The sequence below is a fragment of the Eubalaena glacialis genome, chromosome 7, assembly GCF_028564815.1.
Source record: "Eubalaena glacialis isolate mEubGla1 chromosome 7, mEubGla1.1.hap2.+ XY, whole genome shotgun sequence".
Taxonomy (NCBI): Eukaryota; Metazoa; Chordata; class Mammalia; order Artiodactyla; family Balaenidae; genus Eubalaena; species Eubalaena glacialis.
Window position 1 is genome coordinate 82191665 of NC_083722.1, and position 27988 is coordinate 82219652.

Sequence of the window (27988 nt, forward strand, 5' to 3'; positions counted from 1 at the left end):
AATAGATACTGGTGCAAACGTGTGCAAAGTGGAACAGAACAGAACACAGCAGGATGTACTGCCCACACATGTAAACCAGAATGAAACCACTTACAGATACTTCAGGAATCGGTTTCAACTTCTCCCCTGAAATTTCCTGTAGGGAGATGTTGTATATTGAAGATGACACTTGATGGGCTGGTAGGTCCTTTGCTTTGATAACAGGACCTGGAATTTTTGGAGAGGATTCACTCCTTCTTCCAGGGGGAGAAAGGCATGGTGTAGGCACCAAACTCGTTTCAAAGTTTTTTTTATCCATCTGCTTCGCCAAGGAATTCTGGTTTTCTGATGCTCCTGCTTCTGTGTAGGCATTTTTAAGATATCCTTTACTTGTCCACCTCGCAGTCTTCCCCAGCACGCTCTCTAATGTTAACTGAGTTAACCTTGGAGGACTAGCTGTTGGGCCGGTTGAACCCTGGACACTGTGGTTACCCTACACAGAGGAACAAAGTGAAATCATTTTGAGCTGAAACTTGTGGTGAATAAGTTACTGAGTACAAGTTCTTAACAAGTTCATGTATTCTCTGAATAAAGCAAAGTACACATACATATACTTATATATATATACTATTTTATTCTGCAATAAAAAAAATAAACTAAAAACAGCAATGCAAACAGGCATAAATCATTTGCTAAGATGCCCTGATATGTTTGCCTCTGGTCTTGGTGAAGCATGTTTTTTACCACTGAGTAACAAGAGTACATTTAGGAAATAGTCGCTCAAATATATTCATTCCAAAGAAAGTATGAAAAAGAAGAGGATCCATAAGAAGTTACCTGAAACTTAGGAACTGTATACTTTGGCTTCCTGATAAGCTAACTCCATGAGAAGAGAAAGAACTGGAACTTACAGAATTTACCTTATTTATGTAGGGAAATGCTACTTTTAAAACAAGCTGGCCTATCAAAGTATTTTTGCCTTATATTTTTGTACGAAAGTTTTACTGTTCAAGAGCAATAGATAATAGAGCATGTTTTGTGAAATATTTTTCTTACGTGAAAATTTCAATTATAGAAAGTATTTTTCCACAAGACATGAACCTCACCAAATACAATTATGTGGAAAGCTGAAAATAAAAGCTAGAAACATTTTACTAATGTACAGTTCTAGAATTATCCCTAAAAATTTTAATTTTTAAAATCTGAGAAAGGAGGAATTACAAACAAAAAAATCAATGGCCATGATGGTAAATAAGGAAAAAGAGAAACACAGTGTTATTTCAGTTGGTAGATTTTTTTCTGCTATAAAACAATCAATTTAAAGAAAAAATTAATGTGATAATTGCTTATACTTGTCATGAGATTTTTCTAACTTGTCTTATCTGTTTAAATATATAATAAACAAACTCAGAACAGAAAAAATCAACAAAAGCAGAGTACATTTAAAGACATTATTTGATGTCTGAGACTGTACTATCTTACTTTCTGTTTCAGTAAGCTATTCCACTATCCTTTCATTTATAGCCATAGAGAACCAAACATATGGTTATTCCCCAAATTTGGCATTTTTAAACAAAATATTTGAATGACTGATTGAACTGTTCAGCTTCTTCCTGAATGTTTGGTCATCATACACGTCAAGATACAGATCACTATCTAAGGTGAAATTTCCATTTCAGTAGAAGTGAGGTATGTGTAACGGTGAGAGAGCCTGCTTTAGGTTGGGCACAAGACAAGAGAGGAATTTATCAAACCTTTTAATTAGAAGGGATCTATCTGTCTGTGTATCTGTCATTGTTCTGCCTCTCTTCCTTTCTTCCTCATCACGGGCTACGTATTGCTCTATGTGCTGCAGATGCTAGGAATATAATGGTAGGCCAGAAGTTAATCCCTGCCATCCAGGGACTTTATCCCAAAGACAACAAGGGGTCACTGAGTGATTTGATGGAGGAGAAGAATGTCATGATGGCACAAAATAGAAGGTATGGGAATGAGTTTGGGTGGATATTGTTGTGGTGTGTCTGAAGTGTCTGTGGAGATAGTAGTAAGGGAGGCCAATTAGGAGACTATTAAATTGGAATGATTAGAGGTGAGGTGAGGTGACTTGCATTAATTCAGTGGCGGTGATGATGGAGGCTGGACTGATTTGAGAGTTCTGTAGAAGGCAGAGTATGTTGTACTTAGTGACTCTGGAAAGCTTTTACATGGAGTCTGCAATCCTTAACCCTAGTCATGTTATGATTTTCCTTTCTTATGGAAAGCAGTTGGGATTATCAGACAACTGTGGTCTCAAGAAAGGTACACTTGGGTGTAAGAACCTCTCCTAAGAAATAGCTTGCCTATCTGTAGTAAAGAAAGAATTGCAGAGTGTCTAAGGATCTTTTACAAACATTTCTTCTTGGTATTCATTCTGGGCCTTATTTTCTTTGTCTATGCTGGCTTGATCTTCTGATACATATATTTCTTTATAAATGATGGAGAAATTTATTATTCAGAGTCCCAGATAGGGGAAAGAAAAGATGGTGATTGGGTGTCAATCCATGGGACCTTAGTTTATGTCCCAAGTGGAAAAATAAGAGAGGTAAGAATATTTCCGTCCTTGTGACAGTACTGCGAGGCCTGAGCTGCAGGCACTGCGCAACTCTCTTTGCTGTACATTTACTGAGTGAGCTTGTCCTTCACCACATCCTGGGAACCCTGAGGATGTTCACATGATTGAAGAACTCTGCCTTCAGGCAGAAAACTGGAAAGAGTGCAAGAGACCTGAAAAATGCCCAGTGTTCTGAATTACTAGGTAATGGAGTGGTGACTCTTGCAATTTTTGTTTCACAGAGACAAAAAGAGAATAAATGTTTAGCCAATTTTCTAAAGACAGGTAAACAGAAAACAGAACAAACATCTTCCAGGCCTTGGTTTTAAGAAGGTACTGGTGGAACTAGGATAGATTTTTAAAAATTCAGTCTGGTTGATAGACAGTGCTGTATCTTCTCCAACTTAAAAAAAAAAATTTCAGTTTAATTTCCTATAATTGCTATATACAACTGACAATGGGATTTCTGTGACCAGAATACCCTCTACTTATTCGTTTCCATCATATTTTCACAGTAAAAAATAAGGCACATGTACGGTGGATTTAAAACAGATTGCCCCTAAAAACAGGCTGGCTAGGGGAAAAGGTATAATTATAACTCTTTGGACCAGAATCTCTGGATCACTCTGGGATTCCATTTTGTATATGACATAAGTAGAAATCAGGAGCTTTTGCAATAAACATTAGTTCAATAAATAGTTATTAAGCTCCTACTATGTGTAAGGCATTTTTTAAGGACTATATAAGATACACAGGTAAGAAAAAGGACACTGCCCTCCAGAGGCATAAAGTCTAATAGCAGAGAGATAGATACCTACAAAAGTAATAATTTCATAAGGTAGAAGGCAGTAAATTTCATTTAAAAGTTTCAGATGTACTATTATGAGGATTTAGAAGAATGCATGGACAGCCTGATGTTTGCTAGATCATTTTAAAAAAAACTTTAAAAATCAATACATTTGATAAGAAGTGTATTTTTTCCACCTGTAAGTGGATCAGAGCACTTTTCTTCCTTCTGTAAGTTTACTCAGGTGTATTTCTTTTTGCTTGGCATGAGCAGTGATTATATACACAGAACTATTCATGAGTATGTACAGGGACATTTACCTCCCATTTTCCTAAGATATACCCTGGTTTGGAGATGGGTCAAGAAATGGTCAGATTGAGCTGTGTTCCCTAATAGGTATTCATTCTCTTCGTAGTATTGCATTTCCACAGTAATATGTTTCTATGTTATTTTAAATATATGGAAAAGACAAATAACTGGAGAATCTGTACAGAGCACAAAAGGCTTGCCTATTTTGGCTGCCCCAGAACCACTAATTCTGGTCTATCCCAGATTTTTAAAGGGGAATTAGGATAAATGGGAAAGGCAAGACAATATACGAGACTAATAGGTTGATTTGAGTTGTGTCAGCTTCTATTTTAGAGAAGAAATAAATGGAGAATAAAAAATAGTATAGTATTTACTAGTAGTGGTGCACTGGCAAAACCTTCCTCCTTTCTTTAGTAATGCTTCTGACTTACTAAAATAGATAATATAGGTATAGATGACGTTTATTGCTTTCACATACGTAACACATGTGGGCTTGACATGTCTTTGTATTAATTTTATACTAAATAACATATACATTTGTTACATGCATAAGAAGTTTACTATAATCTGATTGAAAAATAACCACTTTTCCCCCTTTGGTTTATCATTTAGCTACTGAAAACCTGCAGAGCAATTGAATATAATTTGTCAGAGTAGTAAAGAATTTGTTATGCTGTTTTCATATTCCAATCATCTGTTCATCTGTTTCTCAGAAGAACAAATACAAAATGTTTTTGATTTAACTTAATATATATTTTTTAAAAGTCCAAATCTCTTGAACTGTTTGTCTTCTGGGCTCAGAAACATTTGTTTGTTAAATATTCAATCACGCCCCAGTGCCAGGAACATCAATAGAGTTTGTCTGATTAACGGTAGCACAGCATATGTACGCCGAAGATGACAATGATTTCCCCAAGGACCCAGCACTTCCTCTGTCGAACTACGTTTCTTAAAAGGACATGCAGATGGGCACTTGGACAATAATTTTTGGATGTGCAAAACGAATACTCTTGCTGAGTTGTAATTTTAAAAAGATAATTTTAATGACTCAGGAGGGCCACCTACTTGGAGCAGGTGGGACCCAGGCTCTTTGTATTACAACTTTAATGTTGAGTGAGTCAGGATAAAACTCTGTTTTAGCCTTTGTAAAAAGTGGATGATCATGTTTATTTATATTTCAATTGATTTTTAATTCAGTCCACCTGGAAAAAAATCTACATAACATTCTTAAAAGTTCTGAACAAAACACATCTGCAATATTCCACACACACTTTTGATGGCAGTTTTGAATTTGTAATTGAGATAGAGTCAGAAGGAGTTTTACGTTTGTCCAACGTTTTAGTGATTAAATGTGTGAACTGACAGACCTTTTAGTTGAACAACAGCACTAGCGGACAATAGAGACAATACAGGTATATACTTTGGTTGTCAACTAAAGAGCAAAATTATTTGCACAAATATAGCTAAAGATATTAGTCATAACAGAATGAAAAAATCATTTCTTCTTTGATGATAGCAAGATTGACCATTCAAATGTATCTTAAATGTTTTCACTAACAACCATTCCCAAGGAGTATTTCTAACTTCTACCTCTTGAATTTAATAGGAAACTATTTAAATAATACCAAATACAATGAAAGGAAGATGTGACTGTTTCTAACAAGTAACTAATTCGCAGCACGCTTGATATTACAAGGACTTGGGCAAATTACTTTTGTAAACATCTTTACCTGTAGCCAATGATGCCTCACAGACAAATCATAGCAGAAGTTACAGGGACTGTATTGGATGGGTAAACATCATCATGTGAATATTTGGGGAAAATGATGAGACTCCTTTAATTGTTCAAGACAAAAACATATTTTCCTTATAAGTTAGACTTCATGCTCTTTAACTGATAAAACAAAGGTTTCTTGTGAAAACTCCTATCTATAACCAAATATATACTTATCTGCAAATATTGATCTTTAAGCAAAAGTTGTATGACATTATTCTAAGGAGACAAGAGTTTTATAACCGTCTCTCCCTGCCTATAACAATGAAGGGCCAAGTTACAGGAACCAACTTTTTCAGGGAAGAAGAAAGCTTCAAAAGATAACAATAAAGATATGTAGATGTGAACAGCCTAAAATAATTACTCACATAAAAATAAATATTAAATTTGCCTGGTAGGTTTAGAGAGTATGTTATGTTGTAATTCATGATATACAGAAATAAAAATGCAAGCAATACATTCAAAATAGAATTCTTCCATTTTTTTCAAACAAATTGACTTTTAAAGTTTTTTAAAGGCTACACAGAAATATAACTGGCCTCATGTGGAGTAAATACCATTTCTATCGTGTGTATGTAAATGTGTGTGAGAATGTTATTCAGAATTACTAGTCAAGCATGTAGGGGTGAGTGGAAAAAAAAAATGAAATGAAATAGTTTAACTACTGAGTGCTAAAAAAAACCCTTGAAAGCAACAATGCCAGGAAAGCTGAGAGGAAGGACTAAAATGGTCCTTTTAATCTGCTGTTTGTAAATTTGTTTTATAGGTCTTAACAGAGTTAGATGAAGAGAAGATCTAGAAGCTTCCTAGCTAATTTGAACACTATAAGTAGTCAGTCCACATAATTCATGTACAAATATGGATAATTTTTTTGGCTCAAATGTTCTAGTTTGGACTGTTACGTAAGAAAAATTACCTAGCTTTGCAACTATCTACTTTAGTATCTGATACATAGATAGAGTTTGGAGAAAATGACTATATTTCTAGAATCCACCAGAGGGCAGACAGCAGAAGCAAGAACTACAATCCTGCAGCCTGTGGAACAAAAACCACATTCACAGAAAGATAGACAAGATGAAAAGGCAGAGGGCTATTTATCAGATGAAGGAACAAGATAAAACCCCAGAAAAACAACTAAATGAAGTGGAGATAGGCAACCTTCCAGAAAAAGAATTCAGAATAATGATAGTGAAGATGATCCAGGACCTCGGAAAAAGAATGGAGGCAAACATCAAGAAGATGCAAGAAATGTTTAACAAAGATCTAGAAGAATTAAAGAACAAACACCTAGAAGAATTAAAGAACAAACAGAGATGAACAATACAATAACTGAAATGAAATGCAATCCCTATCAAATTACCAATGGCATTTTTTACAGAACTAGAACAAAAAATCTTAAAATTTGTATGGAGACACAAAAGACCCCGAATACCCAAAGCAGTCTTGCGGGAAAAAAACGGAGCTAGAGGATTCAGGCTCCCGGACTTCAGACTATACTACAAAGCCACAATAATCAAGACAATATGGTACTGGCACAAAAACAGAAATATAGATCAATGGAACAGGATAGAAAGCCCAGAGATAAACCCACACACCTATGGTCAACTAATCTATGACAAAGGAGGCAAGGATATACAATGGAGAAAAGACAGTCTCTTTAATAAGTGGTGCTGGGAAAACTGGACAGCTACATGTAAAAGAATGAAAATAGAACACTCCCTAACACCATACACAAAAGTAAACTCAAAATGGATTAGAGACCTAAATGTAAGACCGGACACTATAAAACTCTTAGAGGAAAACTTAGGAAGAGCACTCTTTGACATAAATCACAGCAAGATGTTTTTTGATCCACCTCCTAGAGTAATGGAAATAAAAACAAATATAAACAAATGGGACCTAATGAAACTTCAAAGCTTTTGCACAGCAAAGGAAACTACAAACAAGACGAAAAGACAACCCTCAGAATGGGAGAAAATATTTGCACATGAATCAACAGACAAAGGATTAATCTCCAAAATATATAAACAGCTCAGGCAGCTCAATATCAAAAAAACAAACAACCCAATCCAAAAATGGGCACAAGACCTAAACAGACATTTCTCCGAAGAAGATATACAGATAGCCAAGAAGCACATGAAAAGCTGCTCAACATCACTAATTATTAGAGAAATGCAAATCAGAACTACAATGAGGTATCACCTCACACCAGTGAGAATAGGCATCATTAGAAAATCTACAAACAACAAATGCTGGAGAGGGTGTGGAGAAAAGGGAACCCTCTTGAACTGCTGGTGTAATGTAAATTGATACGGCCACTATGGAGAACAGTATGGAGGTTCCTTAAAAAACTAAAAATAGAATTACCATATGACCCAGCAATCCCACTACTGGGCATATATGCTGAGAAATCCATAATTCAAAAAGACACATGCACCCCAATGTTCACTGCAGCACTATTTACAATAGTCAGGTCATGGAAGCAACCTAAATGCCCATCGACAGATGAACACATAAAGATGATGTGGTACATATATACAATGGAATATTACTCAGCCATAAAGAGGAACGAAATTGGGTCATTTGTAGAGACGTGGATGGATCTAGAGACTGTCATACAGAGTGAAGTAAGTCAGAAAGAGAAAAACAAATATCGTATATTAATGCTTATATGTGGGACCTAGGAAAATGGTACAGATGAACCAGTTTGCAGGGCAGAAATTGAGACACAGATGCAGAGAACAAACGTATGGACACCAAGGGGGGAAAGTGGTGGTGGTGGTGGTGGTGGTGTGATGAATTGGGAGATTGGTATTGACATGTATACACTAATATGTATAAAATGGATAACTAATAAGAGCCTGCTGTATAAAGAAATAAATAAAATAAAATTCAAAAAAAAAAAAGAGAGTTAAGGAAATGTGCCCAAGCTCAGTTCCAGGTTCATCTTGCTCGGCCATATGACCTTGAACAAGCTATTTCACTGTTCTGACCCTTACTCTGTTCATCTATAAAATGGTGTCACAAGTAGTAACTAATTCCCCTGTATGCATATATAATGCTTTGCCTAATGGCACCAACTATTATTAAGTGTCCTATTATTATTAAGTCCTAATGGCACTAGCTATTATTAAGTGTCCTACTATTGTTAGGTCCAAATTCAGTATATTGATTCATAGAGCTCACAATAATTTCTATCAATATTTCTATATTTCTACATCCAAATTACAACCAACCACACTGACATGGTAATTAGATGGCATTATGCCTCCACAGAAAAATCTTTATTTGGCTGTAGGGCCAAAACCTACAAAACAACAACAAAAAAAAAAAAAAGAAAGAAAATGACTATATTTCTAGATAAAAAATTGAATTAGTGAAGTAATAAAATACTAATATAAAGCTAACTATTTCAAATCACCAACCAGGTACATATACTCAAAGCCATGTTGGGAATAGTGGCATAAAATACAAAACAGAGATGATAATAGTAACATGCTTTTTTTTTTTTCTTTCAGAAGCTGCAATTGTATGAAAGGTACTCTGTTTTAACAGCTTTCCTAGATAATTCATTTTACATGGTAGTCTTGATTTTATAACTCACCACAAGATATATTTCCATAGTGTGCTTTTCAGATAAGAAGTACAAATTCAAAATTAATTGAGTATCAGGAAAATTAGTATATATGTCTGCCTAGGGAATAAAATATATAGTAAAGCCAAGACTAAGATGAGAATATGCAAAAAAAAAAAATCATACTTTTAAGGCTCTCACACTGATGAAGATCTCAAATGTGAACTGATTATTAGGGACTTAAACTACAAAGAATCACTGAAAGCTTATTTTAATTAGTCTTTACTGTCATATGTGTATTTTTTCTCTATCATAATACCATGATTGTGCCTAGTTTTTTGCTTCTGAATACATCTAATTTCCCTTTAAAAATATTCAAATGGTCTAACACCAAATAAAGTCTTTTAACTACAAGTTATAAACTTCAAGCATAATAAGTAATGCAATTATTACTCATTTGTCCACCATTATTTATAGTATGACATTGTTTTCCTTAGATATAATAGTGTTACTCTAATGATATAACATTCTACAATAATGTAACTATGGACTTCCCATGTGCTCCAGTGGGTAAGACTCCAAGCTCCCAATGCAGGAGGCCCGGGTTCGATCCCTGGTCGGGGAACTAGATCCCACATGCATGCTGCAACTAAGAGTTCGCATGGCGCAACTAAAAAAAGATCCCGCACACAGCAACGAAGATCCTGAGTGCTGCAACTAAGACCTGGTGCAGCCAAAATAAGTAAATTAATTAAAAGAAAAGAAAAGAAAAGAAAGGCAAGTTTAAAAATAAATAAATAAATAAAATAATGCAACAATAGTAAGAATGCCTAAATCAACTGATTTTTCTTCAAAGACTATATGTAAGTAAACATTTAAGATATGTAATCTGTAGATGGGTGGGATGGGGCGGGTGGGAGGGAGGTCCAAGAGTGAGGGGATATATGTATACATATAGCTGATGCACTTCATTGTATAGCAGAAACTAACACAACATTGTAAAGCAATTATACTCCAAAAAAAAAAAAATTAACAAATAAACCCCCCAAAAACAAAAAACTAAGCATCCAGAACATGAAGACAGATTCACTGTATTTTGAGAGCAAAACAAAGAAAGTGTTTTGTAATTTTGACAAATTAAATTAAAACTTATTCTTAAAAAATAAATAAAATAAAATATGTAATCTAATTTCCCTTTGACTTACATAATAAATGGGAGAAATAATCCTACAGAAAAAGAATTTACAAAAAGCTCCCAAAAAACCAATTTGGTAAAAAAGGGATCATTACAAATTCTAGAACTTGTTTAAATATAGCCTAGCACTTTTGTTAGTCATCTGTATTTTAGTTTGTATCTTGTTATTGCCTCTAACAGCAAACCTCAAAGCTTGCATAACATGGCAAGGCTTCTGCCCCTCTCTCTGGCTGCCACTCTTAGTAGGCTCTGACTAAAGGTGGGCCAGGGCAGGTGTTAGCAATGATATCGTCCCACTACAGACTCAAGCCATATTCTGATGGTCTTGGCACAGGGGTAACCAGAGAGCTATGCCAATCAGAGCTTTGAAAATGCATGATAAATAATTTTCAATTTCATGTAGTTGGTAACAAGTACATGTCTGCACAATAAATGTTGAAGGGTGTCAGAAGTAGAGTAGCTAGTAGCAAAAGAAAGCACATAAAGTGATAGCAAATTAAAATATTCAGAACTAGTATTCTTCATTTTCCCATAAAGCTCTATTGCTTCTTCTCAAGGCTTTTCCTTCATATAGGTGGAGAGGTAAGTTCCTCATGGGGTGTTATTTAAAGGGCTGTTTCCACATAATACTTCCCTCAAAGTTTTCCAGAGAACTATTATTTCCTACCTGCCATGACATTGCCCCCATCACAGTAATTCTTTTGAGTTAGGTAAGCTGTGCACATGGGAAGGGGATGGGCCTACCCCATTAACAAAATGGTATGATTGATCAGATTAGCCAATTAATACTGTATAAGAATTGACAGTTGGGATGGGGGCAATACTAGATGCTGAAGACTAATGTTCATTTTATAGTTTTATAGCTTAATTTTATGTAGGGTGAAAGGGATAAAGTTGTTCACAGCACATTTAAAATGTACTGTTTATGCATTTATGCAAAAAGGGGTTTGTAGTAGGTTTATGTTTGGTATGACTAATAGTTTCATCACACTCAGAAGTAAGGAGGTTATAAAAAAGGATTTCCCCATGCACTTTGCTACAGAAACTCATTAAAAGTTGCAAAAAACCATAATTACTGCCTGAACAATCTCACCATATTCTCAACTGGCTCTGAAGGTAGGAGCTCTGGACTTAATCTATATCCCACTGTTGAAAGGGGTATTCTTAATCAGATATAGTTGTTAAAAAAAAGTTTTGTAAGCATACAAAAAAAGTTTTGCTGATTATTTCTATAATTTCTACATATAAATGATTTGTATAATTTCACTAAACCATAACTTGACTATAATCTGCTTTTAAGATAATTATTTTTTCTAGAAAATATAAATGCCTATTATTAAAGAACAATGCTAAAGAAATTTCACAAATAAATTCATTTCATACGGGGAAAAAGAGTTATATTAAGTTTTAAACAAATGTTTCAGAACTATATTCAGTTTGATATTTAATTAGTTATTAAAAAACTTTTTATGAATTTACTGATTTATGAGATATAGTTGTATTCTAAATAATTGCAAACAGAAAACCTCCTGTAAGGCAAGCCCCAGCACTAATCCATGATTCATTACCTAAACTTTAATTGGTACAACTCTTGAAATTCTGGGACCATATGGAAAATAATGAGTCCTAATAGGTCTAAGGTGAAAAGATGGCAGGGGAGTTAGGAAGCCAGAAAAGTGTCAATTCAGAATGCTTAGCAACTGCAACACAATTTCCCCAGAGATCTAGAACAATGTGTTCTCAATATTTTATTGGACATGCTATCATATAACTAAACTGCATATTATTTCTCACTCTGTGAGGCAAAGATTAAAATGAAAAAAGAAAATCAAACCAAAAACTGGTTTCCATAATTAAAAATGAAAATGGCTGACTGTTAATAAAAAAGGCAGCAATTTAGAGTTACCATAACAACCTGAGGCAACTGTTGACTAACACTGCAATTTGCTGCATATTTATAAATAGCAGTTGACTTCCCCTCTTTCATTTCAACTAGTTTTAGTGCTTAGTTGGAGACAATAGAACTGTGCTTTAGAACTATTTCACTCATCAAGCAATGTACCTCTTCGGTGCTGTCACCACCATAAAAATCATCCTCCAATTGGGTGTCTCTCCTTGTTACACTGGTATCCTCTTTTAGATCCAAAATAAATGGGCACCCCTCTGGGGACATATTCTGAGTCTTCCCATGAGGTGCTGATCGTGGTCTTGATGAAAAAGTGAAAATATCCTTTGGAACAATCTGGGTTTCCTCTGTCTGTTGGTCATGTTCATTTTTCTTGCTGGCTTCTAGCCACAGGTGTGAGGTGTTGCAGGAGTTTTCATCCAGAAGTAGAGACTGCGTGCTGGAGGCCAAATGGGGGATGTGGTCATCATTTTCAGGAAATATCCACTCATCTGACATTTGCAAAAGATGACAAAAATTAGAGCAGTGTTCCATAAGTGTTATTTTAGGCAGGTAGTTAGGTTAACATTCCTTGTTGCTGAAACAGAGATTTATCAAATAATGCAAAAGCCAAGGAAGGCAATTTATCCACCATCTTGTAACCTGCTAAACATTTAACCCACAGATAGTGCTTATAGATACGGGCAACTCATTTGTACTTCCTCTCCATCTGAGTTGAAACACTGGCCAGGAAATTTGTAAGTCTGAAATAATTATCACCTGTCTTGCAGCAAGTTCTTTATAGCACAGCCTCATTAATTTGGTATTTCAGAGGGGGAAAATCTTCCAAATTTAAAAGGGTTTGAGTTACTAATTTCTTTTAATTTCAGGGGGACAGAGTACTTAACAAGCTCTTTAAACAAAGTATCTGGGCCTTGTTCAGATTATAAAACATGGAGGAGAGGAAAACCACGAAAAGGCTGACAGTCTTTCCCTCTCCATTCTACTCATCGGTACAGGACAATTCATAGATTAAACTGACTAGACTTGTCAATAGCAAATCCACAAAAATATTTGTTAATGTGACTGGTGAATTCTGCTGGTGAAAAGGACCTTTATGTTTAATTTAAATTTAATTTTAGGAGAGAATGTTTTGATATGAAAATCTTTTTGCACATTGTTTTCTTTAAAAATACTATATACTACAACTGAGACACATTTTTATCAAAACTTTAAAAAATTTTAATCTTTATTCAACATTGAAATAGACTTTATAATTCTATGACCTGGAAAAAACAAATCTCTATAATAAACATTATTAAAAGCAGGCTTACTTTCTTCTTTAGAATGACAGCAGGAAAAGTTGAGCATTTTCTCAACTTAGTCTTTTTTTTTTTTTTGAAATTTATTTTTTGCTGCATTGTGTCAATGGTGAAAAATCTTACAAGAATTTGTGTTCTGCAGAACCACAATGTAGACGTGGTAATTTTACTCCTGACTCTTGAATTATATTATATTTATCATCACAAGAAGAGTAACCAAGAGCTAAGATTTGCTCACTTGAAACTTTAAAGCTAACACTACAAAAGCGAAAGCAGAAAGCAAAAAGACCTTTAATAAAAATTATATTGGTGCCACAAATAAAACTGTATTCTTCTCAACTGTATTCACCTATTTCTTAACCTAAGACTGATTATATAACATAACTTGCCTATAAAAAGGTCAATAAATATACATTTATTAGAGAAAATCTGTTAGGGACAAGGCTTTCATATTTTCTGTAGGCAAATGGTCAATAACAGGTTGACTATATCAATACCCAATCTGACCACATTCACAGAAAATGTGGAGGGTCCTGAGTCAGTGTTAGCTGTGGGCAGGTGAAATGAATAGATTCACTGGGTTGTCCTCTTTTGGACAGCAAACTTTTGCCTGGTGCTAAGCTCCTAGTAGGTGCTTTGTAAACACAGTAGGTGCTTTAGTAAACCTTGAATACGATTACAAAAACCAATGTGTTGCATTACGTACAAGGATACGTAAAGAAAATAGGAGGAAAAGATCCTGGGAATCTTCATTATGCAGTTAAACAACTTGTATGACCTAGCACCAAACATATTATTAACTGTCAAAAAGTCAAAGTAAAAGAAGTGTTCTTACACCAAAAGAACTCTAATTATCTTACTACCACATGCTTTTTTGGAATTTGTAGTTTTACCTCAAGTATTTCCATATCAATTGTAATGAATAATTTGGTGTGTTTTCTTAGGAAAATATGTAAATTACTGTGTAATCACAATATTGCAGCAAACAAGATAAATGCAAGAATGATCACCTAAACATCTAATTAGTTTTTCTACACAGTCAGATTTATGCTAGAGACACTAATTGCGCCTAACATTTTAATGAAGGTTTCAACACTGCATAAATAAGACTGACAACCTACAAACAATTTCCATTTATTTTCCTTTTTCCCTAGCTCAAAAACAATTTGCCTTTGTAAAAGTACCACACACCTGCTAGGCAAGATATGTTGATAGGTTCAATGCTCTACACTCCAACCGTCTCCATTATAAAGAGGATTGGAGAAGTGCAACAATAGATAATCTTTGGGGAGGGTGACAATGTTATGTGAAAACCTCAAAGTTTTAAACTTTCATTCTGAACAGGACCGCTTGTGCATTAAAACTTGAAAATAAAAATACTCCTTCATCCATTAAAGTCTGACATAAAATTGGGCTTAAAAAGAGACTGAAAAAAATGATATATTTCAGCAAGTGACTGCATCATGACTTTTCAAAATGACTGGGTTTGAAATATTTAACATATTTATATTTTATTAATCGTTAGCAATTATGGTATAATAAAGATGCTAACCTGCTTGATCAGGAGACTGGGGTGCTGGACAGCTGGGGTTCAACGTCTCTGTTCTCTGTTGGGACACAGTGGTGAGGACAGTTGTTGCTTTATGTTCATTTCTGTTATTTCCTGAAGAATTGCCTTTATTGGAATAAATATTTTCCTCTATATTACTTCTTTTGATATATATATATATACATTAATTTTTGAAGAATGGTACTGTGGTATACTTTTCTATTTGATTATTGAAAAGCAAGTTAGAGATGACAATACAGATTATATGCAGTTTTTTTCTTTTTCAGGAGAGTATTTTAAGATGAACTCAGCTGTATTTTTGTAGAGGTTCATCTTAAAATTCCTTGATATTTGCATGGGGACATTTTAAATTTAAGTTTTACAATATGCAATAAAAGGAATTCCAAAACCCATATAATTTTTAAAAGGTCCTATATTTTTTACTTTGGTTCCATATAAAATGGAGTGTGTTTTCTTTAAATTACAATTTTTACTGAACTCAACTCTTTTAAATGAAGCTCTTTCCTTCAGCACCTTAAGAAAAATGGATACAGGCATTATTGCAGAAGTAATATTTCTATCTACTATTTTATAATAATAACATGAAACCTAGCAAGCAGAATTTTGGCCTACCCAAGAAATCTACATTTTTGAGAAATTATGCTAACAGATGTGTACATGATACATTCTGGGCTTGATTCAGGATAGACTAATGCATGTGTATACAAATCTATACATACATGCCTCAAATCTAATATTTTAAGCAATAACTATAATAGCCAACTATATTTATCTAATGCTTTACTGGTTACAAAGAGTTGAAACTTTAACCTACATTACAGTAGATGGCAAGGAGTCCAAAAGGAGAGACAGCAAATGTAAAAAACAATCTAAAAAGGGCCCAATTTAAAAAGAGGAGAGATAAATGAAAAATGAAAAATTATGAGTTAAGTTCAATTTTAGTGAAGTCTGCAGGCAGGAACTTCTAACAAATTTGGGCCATTTAAAAAAATCAATAATTTAAGCTTATTCAGCCTTTGAGAGTAGAAGTAGGAAGTCCTTTATTTTTGTGGTACTGTCTATTTAATCCAACAAATTTCTGTTAGGGCTCTAGAGCAATTCTTTTGTAAAAAATCTGATTTCCATAATCCTTGTAGAACAGATATTTATATTTTAAATGAATTGGTTCATAATCCCTTGAAATTTACAACCTGCAGAGAGAGATTCCATTGCTCTGAATAATATACAGATATAAGATAGTATTGAATTAGTACCATACCGCTGGGTGTCTCTGTCCTTTCTCTGCTGGTTCTTTTTAACTGTAATCTTCTCCTGTTATTATTCTTATCGGCTGATGGTTCTTGAGGGGGATGTGGATGCATAATATGCAGATTGGCTGGTACATTTTCATATTAAAGAACAAAAAGCCAGAACAGAAAGTACTATATAGTTTGAAATAACTCAGTAAATATAATTATAGCTATAATGAGAATGTTCATGTATCATTTTGACAAAATATAAAGCTGTATAAAAAACACAACTTATTCCTTTACAGGAAATAGGTGTTTATTTCTATTCCAATATTAGAATTGTATCAGGCTTTCATTACCAAATGTAAAACAGAGAGGTACTGGGAAGCAGCCGCATAGCACAGGGAGATCAGCTCAGTGCTTTGTGACCACCTAGAGGGGTGGGATAGGGAGGGTGGGAGGGAGACGCAAGAGGGAGGAGATATGGGGATATATGTATATGTATAGCTGATTCTCTTCGTTATAAAGCAGAAACTAACACACCATTGTAAAGCAATTATACTCTAATAAAGGTGTTAAAGAAAAAACAAACTACTAATACATTTTATTCATGTAATATAACCATATAGAGAGCTACAAGTAATTAATGTTAATCTTGCAACATGCTATATTAAAAAATATTTAAAAATGAAATTGACAGCCAATACAGAAAAATTATTTTTTCCTTTAAAAGATTTAAGTCTGATTCAAAGAGCTTAGAGGGTAGTTTCCAAAAGAACCCTGCAGAACTGAGATCAATCTTGAAGAATTCTTAAGTGTAATTTAATTCTGTAACAATAATAATAATAATATTCATAGCAGCATTTGATATTTTCTGAACATTTAAATTCTTGGCACAATATGATGTGCTTGACTGACTGTTCTCACTGAATCCTCATACTGACCCTTTGAGGCAGCTGTTACTTCTTACTACTACTAGTGCTAGTAGTAATTGTATCCCCATTTACAGATGAGGAAACTGAGGCTCGTAGGGTTTAAGAAACTTGATCAAGGTCTCACAGACAGTGGTAAAACTGGGACTGAATATCTACGTTATTTATTTCCTTATCTCAGTTTTATACTCCATGGGAGACAGAGTCTCTAACAGTGATCATTAATTTCTAAATCAAATAAAATGAACACAAATGCCTCCCTTTTTCAATGTTCACAAAAGCCAGACCAGTTAAAGTGGACAAACTGACAGGGAGTGGTAAGCCTTGGGTTCTGGTCTCAATTCTTTCCAGTGATTACAAATTGCAAATCACTTACTCTCTTAGCCCTGAATTCTCAATCTATAAAACGGGATAAAAGTTTTCTTCACCAACAGGGTTGTTTTTGTACCAATCAGAGAAAATAAAGAGCACTTTACAAATGGAAGAGATTAATTAAAAGGTAAAACTAAGAACACTTAAAATGTACATGGGCATTCCAAGACATAGCAATAATAGGATACTATACTATTTCCTCACTGTTATCAGAAAGTAAAAATACAGGGTACTATAGCAATGTAAAATAACAGAATAAACAGAATGACAGGTTCCAGAAGATAATATATGGTATAAGAATTCTAAACATATTTCAATATCCACCACCATTTTCATTTTTAAATGATAATTCTCTGGACTTAAGATCTAGTCAAGAATATAACTATGGATTTATCTTAACATTTCTCACTATTTTCACTAGCTATCAATCTTTATGCATGATTCTTACCATGAATAGGTACAGTCTGCTTTATGTGGCCAATATTTTCTTTATCTCCTTGTGCCTCAGACTCAGATAACAGCAAGGTTGACATTTCTGCCCTGTTAACACACTTCTCTACTGTAGACTGCTGGCACGATTGGTTATTTTTGGACCCAACAGATCTTACTGTCTATAAGGAAAAGGAATTAATCTATATTTTAAAATATAGGAATTGCATTTATTTCTTGTAGAATCTACATAGAAGAAATAATAGCTGGACAAATAGTAAGGTAAAAAAGAACCAGAGGAAATGAGAAGATTAAAAAGTTGTTGGAGAGGGAAATTATGGTAGAAAATTAGAAAGAAATAGGAGATAAATATAATGTAAGGTAAAACAGAAGACAACCAAATCTCATAGACACATAAATTAAAATGTGCTCATTTGCTACACTCCATCTTTAGTAGGTAGGAGTTGAAATGAAAATCACCGTGTATGTCAGAAATTCAGAGGAAATTAAAAATAAAAATATAACATTTGAGAATCTGTTCATTGTAAGGTGTCTGGTGATGATCCAACTCCTTTTTGAAGGAGACCACAAAATGTGCTCACATATATTTGCCTTTAAGTTTTGTGCACATATTTAATGAAAAGAATGCTCAAAAATGTTAATTGCATTGACATGATGAAAAGAAAACAGTTTTGAGGTCTTTTAAAATCCAGAATTTCTGTTCCAAATTTATTCAAGCCCTCTGCTTTTGGCATGTAGTCTCTCTCCCTCTTTTTTTCCCCTCTGCATTGGGAAAAAACGCTTCCCTTCCCATGCCATCCATGCTTAGATAAGCTGTTCAAACCTTGCTCCTACCTCACTGAATATCCTCATGTTATTTCTTCTGCCAGAGAGTGGAGGTGGTCCAAGAACTTTGGATCCAAAGGCAATATGACAAACATCTTGATTTTTACCGCTCCGCATGCTACCTGTTCCTCTGTTAATGAACTGATCTGTTAAAGGAAGGGAATAATAGTCCATTAATGGGCGTAATGACACACACCATGTTGCAATATTTCTGAAAGTACAATCTAGGGGTCATATGATGTGAATCCTCCCGCGCTTTAACCCTCCCACGCTCCCAGGGCACTTATAAAAATGCAGATACTGGGGTCCAACATCAGATCTATCAGATCTATAGAATTAGAATCTTGTAGGGGGGCAACAGAAATCTATAATCTTAACAAGTGGTTAAGATGAACTCCCAAGTGGTTCTTGTGCTCAGTATCATCTGAGAACCACTACCACAAATGTTTTTCCTCATAGAAAAAGAGAAAAAAAGAAAAGAAAGCTACTGAAAAATACATTGCATTTTCTCTTTAAGGAAATAGTTTAAATAAAACTAACTCAACTGAACAAATATTTCATTGAGCACTCCCAGGCACTTCCTAGAGGTTGCCAGTGATGCAAAATGGATAAGACACATTGCTTGCCCTCAGGGAGTCTGGAGGGAGGGGATAGTACAAGTAAACAGGTAACTACAACATAAGGCAGACCAGTGGGAATGAAGAGTGACTTCTTGAATGGATCTTGAATGACTGATAAGATTTCAAGAATAAAAGATGTAGGGTGCCCAAGGCAGAAGAAAGTGCCTGAATAAAGGTATGGAAGAGTGAAAGGGTAGGGTACGCTTGGGGAATAATGAAATCACCAGTTTAGCTGGAAGGATAGGCTCGGGTCAGAACAAAAAGAGCATTAAAATGCTAAGAGCCTGTTCTAAATTCAGTAGGCAACAGGGAATCACTGAAGGTTTTGGGGTGAAAGAGAGCAAACTGGTATCACCTCCAGGATAAGGAAGGTGTGCTCACCAAACCCTGCTGCCTTTTCCTCCTGGGCACACAGCTAAATTACATTTCCGAGCCTTCCTTGCAGTTATATGGGTCATGTAACTGAGTTCTGGTTAATGGAACGTGAGAAGTGGAATGTGAGAAGTGTAAACCATCTCCTGCTCCTAAAACTTCCTGCATAATCCCCATGCTCTCTCTTCCCTCATCTCTTGACAAGATGCAAAAGATCCAGCGGAGGACTTCAAGGCTCCCAGAGGAGCCACTAGATGAAAGAAGCCCGAGTCTCTGAAAGACCATACGGAGGGATGCCCAAGGAACTCCTGACTGGACTAGGACCGTGGAGTTCTGTGTGAGTGCAGGCAGCCTTCTCTGACTAAAACAGCAGGTGAGAGTGCCGGCTCTTAACTCAGAACACGGCCCACAGCCTAGAAAACCTTCTGCCATGTCCTGCTTGCAAGACAGGACCAACTTGAATATTACAATGTTGGCCCTGAGTAAGTCCAAATTTGTCCTACAGTTCTGGACATAAATGAGCTACTGGCAACTTCTTGTCTGATCTATTCTCCTGAAAAAAATTCCTATGGTTAGCTAGTTGGTCTCATTAGCTTCTGCTAGAGAGCTGTAATTTTATAAGTGGTGGAATTAAAAACCATTCCTATGTAACAGCCATGAGAAAAGGCACAAAAGTTTGTGAAAACATATCATGCTTAGGAAGCCCCCAACATTTAGATCTGAGTGGAAGTAATGTGAGTGGCTATATAGGTGTTCTGGGGGGTCTGTTTCTGTGTTTGTAATAGATGAAGCTGAAGACATGGGCAAGGGCTACACTGCTGAGTTGATCTAAAAGAATTTTTGCTGGACAGAGGATCTAAGGTGGCTGGCAAAGTGGTGGGGAGAAATACCATTCCAGTTTTCTTCAAATTCCTGAAGCCCTATTAGGTAGTGATTCCATTTGTCCAAATGGCAGAATCAGAACTAATGAGTAGAATTTACTTCAGAAAGCTTTTATTCTAATTCTGTGAAGAATCACAAAAGACCCCGAATAGCCAAACCAATCTTGAGAAAGAAAAACTGAGTTGGAGGAATCAGGCTCCCCGACTTCAGGCTATACTACAAAGCTACAAGTATGTATGGTACTGGCACAAAGACAGTATGGTACTGGCACAAAAACAGAAGTATAGATCAATGGAACAGGATAGAAAGCCCAGAGATAAACTCACCTATGGTCACCTAACCTATGACAAAGGAGGCAAGATTATACAATGGAGAAAAGACAGTCTCTTCAATAAGTGGTGCTGGGAAAACTGGACAGCTACATGTAAAAGAATGAAATTAGAACACTCCCTAACACCATACACAAAAATAAACTCAGAATGGATTAAAGACCTAAATGTAAGGCAGGATGCTATAAAACTCTTAGAGGAAAACAGAGGCAGAACATACCTTGGCATAAACCGTAGCAAGATCTTTTTTGACCCACCTCCTAGAGTAATGAAAATAAAAACAAAAATAAACAAATGGGACCTAATGAAGCTTAAAAGCTTTGGCAGAGCAAAGGAAACTATAAACAAGATGAAAAGACAACCCTCAGAATGAAAGAAAATATTTGCAAGCAAAGCAACTGACAAGGGATTAATCTCCAAAATATACAAACAGCTCCTGCAGCTCAATATCAAAAAAAAAAACAATCCAATCCAAAAATGGGCACAAGACGTAAATGACATTTCTCCAAAGAAGATATACAAATGGCCAAGAAGCACATGAAAAGCTGCTCAACATCACTAATTATTAGAGAAATGCAAATCAAAACTACAATGAGGTATCACCTCATACCGGTCAGAATGGCCATCATCAAAAAATCTACAAACAATAAACGCTGGAGAGGGTGTGGAAAAAAAAAGGGAACCCTCCTGCACTGTTGGTGGGAATGTAAATTGTTACAGCCACTATGGAGAACAGTATGGAGGTTCCTTAAAAAACTAAAAGTAGAACTACCATATGACCTAGCAATCCCACTCCTGGGCATATACCCCAAGAAAACCATAATTCAAAAAGATACATGAACCCCAATGTTAACTGCAGCACTATTTACAATAGCCAGGACATGGAAGCAACCTAAATGTCCATCAACAGAGGAATGGATAAAGAAGATGTGGTACATATATACAGATGAACATTACTCAGCCATAAAAAGGAATGAAATTGTGCCATTTGCGAAGACGTGGATAGACCTAGAGATTGTCATACCGAGTGAAGTAAGTCAGAAAGAGAAAAACAAATATTATATAATATTGCTTATATGTAGAATCTAGAAAAATGGTACAGATGAACTTATCTGCAAAGCAGAAAGAGAGACACAGATGTAGAGAACAAACGTATGGATACCAAGAGGGGAAGGAGGGGTGTGGGATGAATTGGTAGATTGGGATTGACATATATACATTACTATGTATAAAATAGATAACTAGTGAGAACCTACTGTACAGTACAGGGAACTCTACTCAGTGCTCTGTGGTGACCTAAATGGGAAGGAAATCCAAAAAGGAGGGGATATATGTATATGTATAGCTGATTCACTTTGCTGTACAGCAGAAACTAACACAACGTTGTAAACCAACTATACTCTAATAAAAATTAATTAAAAAAAAGCTTTTAGTCTAACATAAGGAACATCTTTCTTTAATTAAAGCATGTCTGGTTGTTGTGGTGGTGACTTTTCTGTCATTTTGAAGATGTTCAACCAGAAGTCTGGAAAGCTATTCTGGATATTATAAGGCAGATTCACATATTAGATGACTCTCTAATTTCTATTTCTAGCCTAGTCCTCTCTTCTGAGAGCCTCTTGTATACAGTGGCCTTCTTGACCAGCTCCTCCTCAATGTCTCGAAGACACCTCCAACTGAAAACCTGGTCTAATGAATGGTACCATAAACCATTCTGGTTGAAAAGTCAGACTCTAGATGTCATCCTTGACACCTCCCTCCATCCTCTCCATATCCAATCCAGATCCACTTGTCTCCACCTCCTTCACCAGCACCATAATTTAAGCGACCATCATCCCTCTTCTGGATGATCACAAAGCCTCTCAAGTGATCCCCCATGTTCCACTGTGGCTCCCTGTCCCATGCTCTCTCCAAAATGAAGCCAGAACGGTCTTATATAAACATACGTCTCATTGAATCATTCCTTTTCCTCACTTAAAACTTTTCAATGGCTTCCCTGCTGCTCTTAAGATTAAGAAGAAAGCCCTTAACATTACCTGCAAAAACTTGCATGTTTTGGCTTCAGTTCAACCTTAACACCCTCTATTTTCTGCTCTGGTCTCCTCAGTTCTTCCTGTCTATCAGAGCATTTGTACATGCTGTTCCCCGTGTAGGATCTTCCTTCCCCTCTTGGCCTTTATGTTTCAGCTCATGTATCACTTCCTCAGACTAGTCTTCCCAGACCTCTCTGATTACAGTACCCAGTTTAGGTAGTCCCATAAGCTCTCCCTCACAGAACTTGTCAGAATTGCACTTTCATATATGTTTATGGGATTCTCTAATAATGTATACCTCAGTAGATATAAACTCAGTGGTCTACTTTGTCACCCCTGAATTGCTAGCCTAGTGCTTGACACAGAGCAATAGATCCTTTGCTGGGCAAACTGAATGAATCATAAAGTATAATGGGTCAGAAGGGAAGTTGGATTAAATGACTAAATATTTCTAACTACTATTAAAACTTATTTTTAAGAAAAATCCACCTGAGACATTTATGTGTGAATTGAGGAGGCAGACTGGACTGGACAACTGCCAGGATGTGGGGGATGAGGGAGAAGGGTCAACAATGACCAAGACATTGATATTTACATGAACTGTGTGGCTTTCAACAGCAGCAGTGCTATGGCACCACAATCAGATGCCTACTCAGCTTACATGTGAAATTTCCTAATGTTAGCAAATAGACTTGGCTATGTGTGCATCTGCATCTTTTTCAGTCATTTATAAATATCCATTTGGAGTCAACAAAACATTGTTAGTCTCTCAGGATCAGCAATAGAAAGAAATGACACTCAAATTCCTGGCCAATTGGAAAAATCTGTTACAGACCCACCATTTGTACCTTCTCTGACCAAATAAAACAAATCCTAGATTACTGATTTTGTTCTCAAATGTGGATGTTCCCAGAAAGAAATAGCCACTGAGAGTCCTGAAGGTATGTATGGGACATGCCATAGGCCTACATGGGAATTTTCAGTACCAGAATAGAAGCCTTTTTCTTCTTCTTCTTTTTTTTTTTTTGTTTAAACTTCCAGTCACAGGAATCATTTGGCTTATGGGCATATCTTTCTGTTCAAACATTGTACTAGGTCAGTTTCCTTGATGTTTTTTCATATTCTTCATCTATATACAGGTTGCCCCCAAACAATTTAAGTTTCTTTGAGTAGAAAGACCATTTTTTTGGTACTGCATGTATACTCATCTGCTGAGCCCAGCATAGCATATGGTAGACAATGGATAAATCTCACCAAAATTGTGGACAGTATCAAAGATTAAAAGGAAAACTTTTGGGGGAGTATTTAAAAAAATCATACTGACACAGTTCCAGCTATAATTTCAACAAAATGAACATATTAAATAGTTCATAGCTATTTAAAAAATGAAAATTCCTAAATCCCTTGAACTTCTTAGAGGAATTTCTTGCTTAGCAGTGAAGAGTCATTGACTTATCTCTTGGATAGCCAATGGCTATTAAAGCTACAACTAAACCTGATATGATATAATTCCTTGAATCACAGAAAATAAGATGTTATTCTGTATTTTACAAGAGGATCTACTATAGGATTTCTTTAAAGAGCAATCTACCACTGTGTGTTTAAATTGAAATCTATTTTTAAAATTTTACAAATTTTAGTATACCTTTTTTTCACAAAGCAAAGTATACAATAATCCACTATTTAGTATCTCTTTAATTAGCAGGGCTTTTTAAACTTATTAGTACAATTAACACATACACATTCTTAAAGTCTGTTTCACTTTAATAATTCTCTGTTTATAATCATATTAATTGTCATAATTATGTCTATAAACATGTATCATGCTATGTATCCACGATAATAGGGTCCTAATTAAAACCTACAAGGAAAAGTAACTTAGACCTTTGGTTTCTAAAATAAAAAGTAGAAGGGACGAAGTTTCTATAATGAGAAAAATCTTAATAAAAGAAAACTAAAAGCAGAAATGCATGCCTTTTGAATTCTAAAAGGAGTTCTTTTAAGACTTGATATCAATATATATAATATAAGGTTAAAAATCAAGATTAGATTAAAGTCATGCTCTAGGCGTTTCATTTTCTTGAGTTTGTGGAAAATGAACTTGGTGTAGGTCAGAGATGTTACCATTAATTATTTTGCTATTTTACTGAGGGGTATAGCCTCTGTAGTTAGATTATAAAACCTGAGGGTCTACTCTCTAATTGTCTTTTAGAATAATAAACATTCATTTTTGTCTCAAGATACAATGTTCTAACTATTATAGTCATTTAAGTTTGCAAGGTTTTCAAAGTTTAACCAGAAAAACCTGCTGAATTTTCAACTGTAATCATTCAGGGGTCATGCTCAAGACTTACATCTATTATCTAATGATCGAATCAGAATTAAACCTGCTACCAGAATCCAGATTTTGAATTGGATTAATTTTTATTTTATTATATGTGCATTGTTATAAAGAATGTCAAAAACACAAAGACTGATCTAGTAGAGCAATATTATTTTAGACAAGGTATTTAAACTTTCTAAGCTTCACTTTCTTCATCCATAAGATTGAGATAATAATAGTACTTAAGTCAAGGCATTTTTGTTAGATTATATGAAACAATGCATGTAACATGCTAAATACTGTGCTTAGTAGGGAGTAAATGCTTAGTAAATATGCTATTAATACCTTCCATCTTGAATAGCATTTAACAGTTTATGAAGTCCATTCACAATCATTTATCCCTTCATTCACCCATTCTTTCATTAGTGATTGGGCACCTAGTCTGGGCAACCACTGCTCTAAGTACTGAATAAGATAGGGAATAAGGTGGACACATCATCTCCTCCAAGGCACTCTGGGTCTCACGGGGAAGACAGATATTACAGCAAGTAAGTCATAAGTAACTACCTGATTACAATTGTGGTAAGAGCTATGAAGGGAAGGTTCAAAGTGTGTTTAACAGGGGGCTGGTATCTAGTCTTTAGGGTGAGGGAAATGACATTCAATCTGAGATCTAAAGGATGACGGATATGATGATGTGTACATGATCTCTATGAAATTTCCAGTCACTTTGTGTGATATTATTCCACCTCTCCAGATGAAGACACTGAGGCTCATGATGTTTAGAGATCTGTCCACTCAGATAGGGTCTCAGAACCCAAATGCCCAAGGCCTCTTTGTGCCTGCCCTCTTTTCACCACACATGATACTGCCTTTGGTGGTCCAGGAGGGCACTGCAGGGGATTCTTTCCTTGTCCACTATTTATTCTCTGTGCAGTTTTGTAAAGCTATCTAATTAAAAACTTTTGTTTTGCTATGTGAAAAGTGGGTCTAATAGTGATTATTTGGATAAGTACGAGAACTTTATGAATATGATAATTAATGTATTTGATGAAGACTAATGGGGTTCATGAGGAATCAAGAATGGAATATAATGCTGTAATAATCTTTTCCAGAGGGAAGAAAGTGGTGGTGGAAGCAGGGGAGGGACAAAATGAAGTGGCTTGAATGCCAGGCAGGTAACATATAAATGACAAGCAGGCACATGTAGAACATGGGGGAAACTGTGGCTAATTTGAGAGTGCACATCCTATGCAAAGTACTTTAATTACAAACTTTTTTTTTTTTTTTAAGAAAAATGTCTATTCAGGTCTTCTGCCCATTTTTTAATTGTGGCATTTCTTTAACCAACAATCCTAAGACAAGGATTACCAAAAATCTGAGTTTAGAAAGAAGAAATTAGAGTGTCTTGTTTTTTCCTGAAGTCAGACTCTCTCTCTCTCTTTTTTTTTTTTTTAAGGTTCTACTTTATAGTAGATTTTGCTGCTTGATTTGAAATTTGCTTTCATAACGTACAACCCAAAGAAGAAATTCTAACAAAGATCTCACCAATGCCAACTATGGTTAGATTACTATTTCATGGTTTTGCTAGATCCTTTATCTGTTTGCGATTGAGTTAGGAGATACGGGTGTCAGTCTCTCCTTATTTAAAAAGTAAAAATTCAGTAAGACTGCTGCTGTGGAAAGGAGGGCACTTGCGAGAACTACCTCCTAATTTTTAAGCAAATTACTAGGTTTTTTTTTTTTTTTTTTAAGTAACTTAATCCAAATGACATTTATTGAATACTCCTAACAACAGTAAAATTTACATTCTTACCAAGAGCATATGGCACATTTACTGAGATAGACTCTATTCAGGACAAGTCTCAACAAATTTAAAACAAATCACTTCATATAAATTATTTTCTCAAGTCACACTGGAATTAAATCATAAATCAATAACAGAAAGATCTCAAATGTTTGGGAACTAAGTAACACACTTAACTCCTAAGTAACCCATGGATCAAAGAAAAAATGAAAAATGAAATTAGAAGATATTTAGAACAGAATGAAATAAAAATACAATACCAAAATTTGTGGGATGTTGCTAAAGCAGCACTTATGGGGAGATTTCTAGCACTAAATGGCTATATTAGAAAAAGAAAAGTTTGAAATCATTGACCTTGATTCCCACCTTAAGGATAGAAAGAGGAGAGCAAATAAAACCCAAAACAACTGAAGAAAGGAATAATAAAGATCAAAGTGAAAATAAATGAAACAATATAGAAAAACAGTAGAAAGAATCAATGAAACCAAAAGCTTGTTCTTTGGGAAGATCAGTAAGAATGACAAACCTCTAGTTAGACTGACCAGGGAAAATAGAGCAAAGATACATATTTCTAACATCAGGAATAGTAGTGGTATCACTATAGATTCTCCAGATAATAAGGCAACATTATGAACAACTTTATACCAATACATCCAACTACTTAGATGAACTGGACAAATTCCCTGTAGGACACAAATTACCAAAGCTTACTCAAAGAGAAATAGTTAACCTGAAAAACTCTATCTATTAAAGAAATTGAATTTACAGGTTATAAAAACTTTCTCATGCTGATAAATTCCACAAAACATTTAAGAAAGACATAATACCA

The 27988-nt window shown here is 35.2% G+C and overlaps 1 protein-coding gene across 4 annotated transcripts in view; it reads right to left on the bottom strand.

Annotated features, from left to right (window-relative positions):
- Positions 1 to 27988, bottom strand: part of CFAP20DC (CFAP20 domain containing) — a 277728-nt gene that overhangs the window by 90099 nt on the left and 159641 nt on the right. For 2 of the 4 annotated variants that reach the window (XM_061195461.1, XM_061195459.1), the window contains exons 8-13: positions 18803 to 18939; positions 17967 to 18129; positions 16244 to 16360; positions 14968 to 15090; positions 12271 to 12605; positions 95 to 472 (exon numbers count right to left, since the gene is read on the bottom strand). In XM_061195461.1, the coding sequence (XP_061051444.1) occupies positions 95 to 472; positions 12271 to 12605; positions 14968 to 15090; positions 16244 to 16360; positions 17967 to 18129; positions 18803 to 18939 (1253 nt within the window). The remainder of the gene's footprint in view (positions 1 to 94; positions 473 to 12270; positions 12606 to 14967; positions 15091 to 16243; positions 16361 to 17966; positions 18130 to 18802; positions 18940 to 27988) is intronic. The other 2 variants (XM_061195460.1, XM_061195462.1) reach the window with 2 other exon arrangements.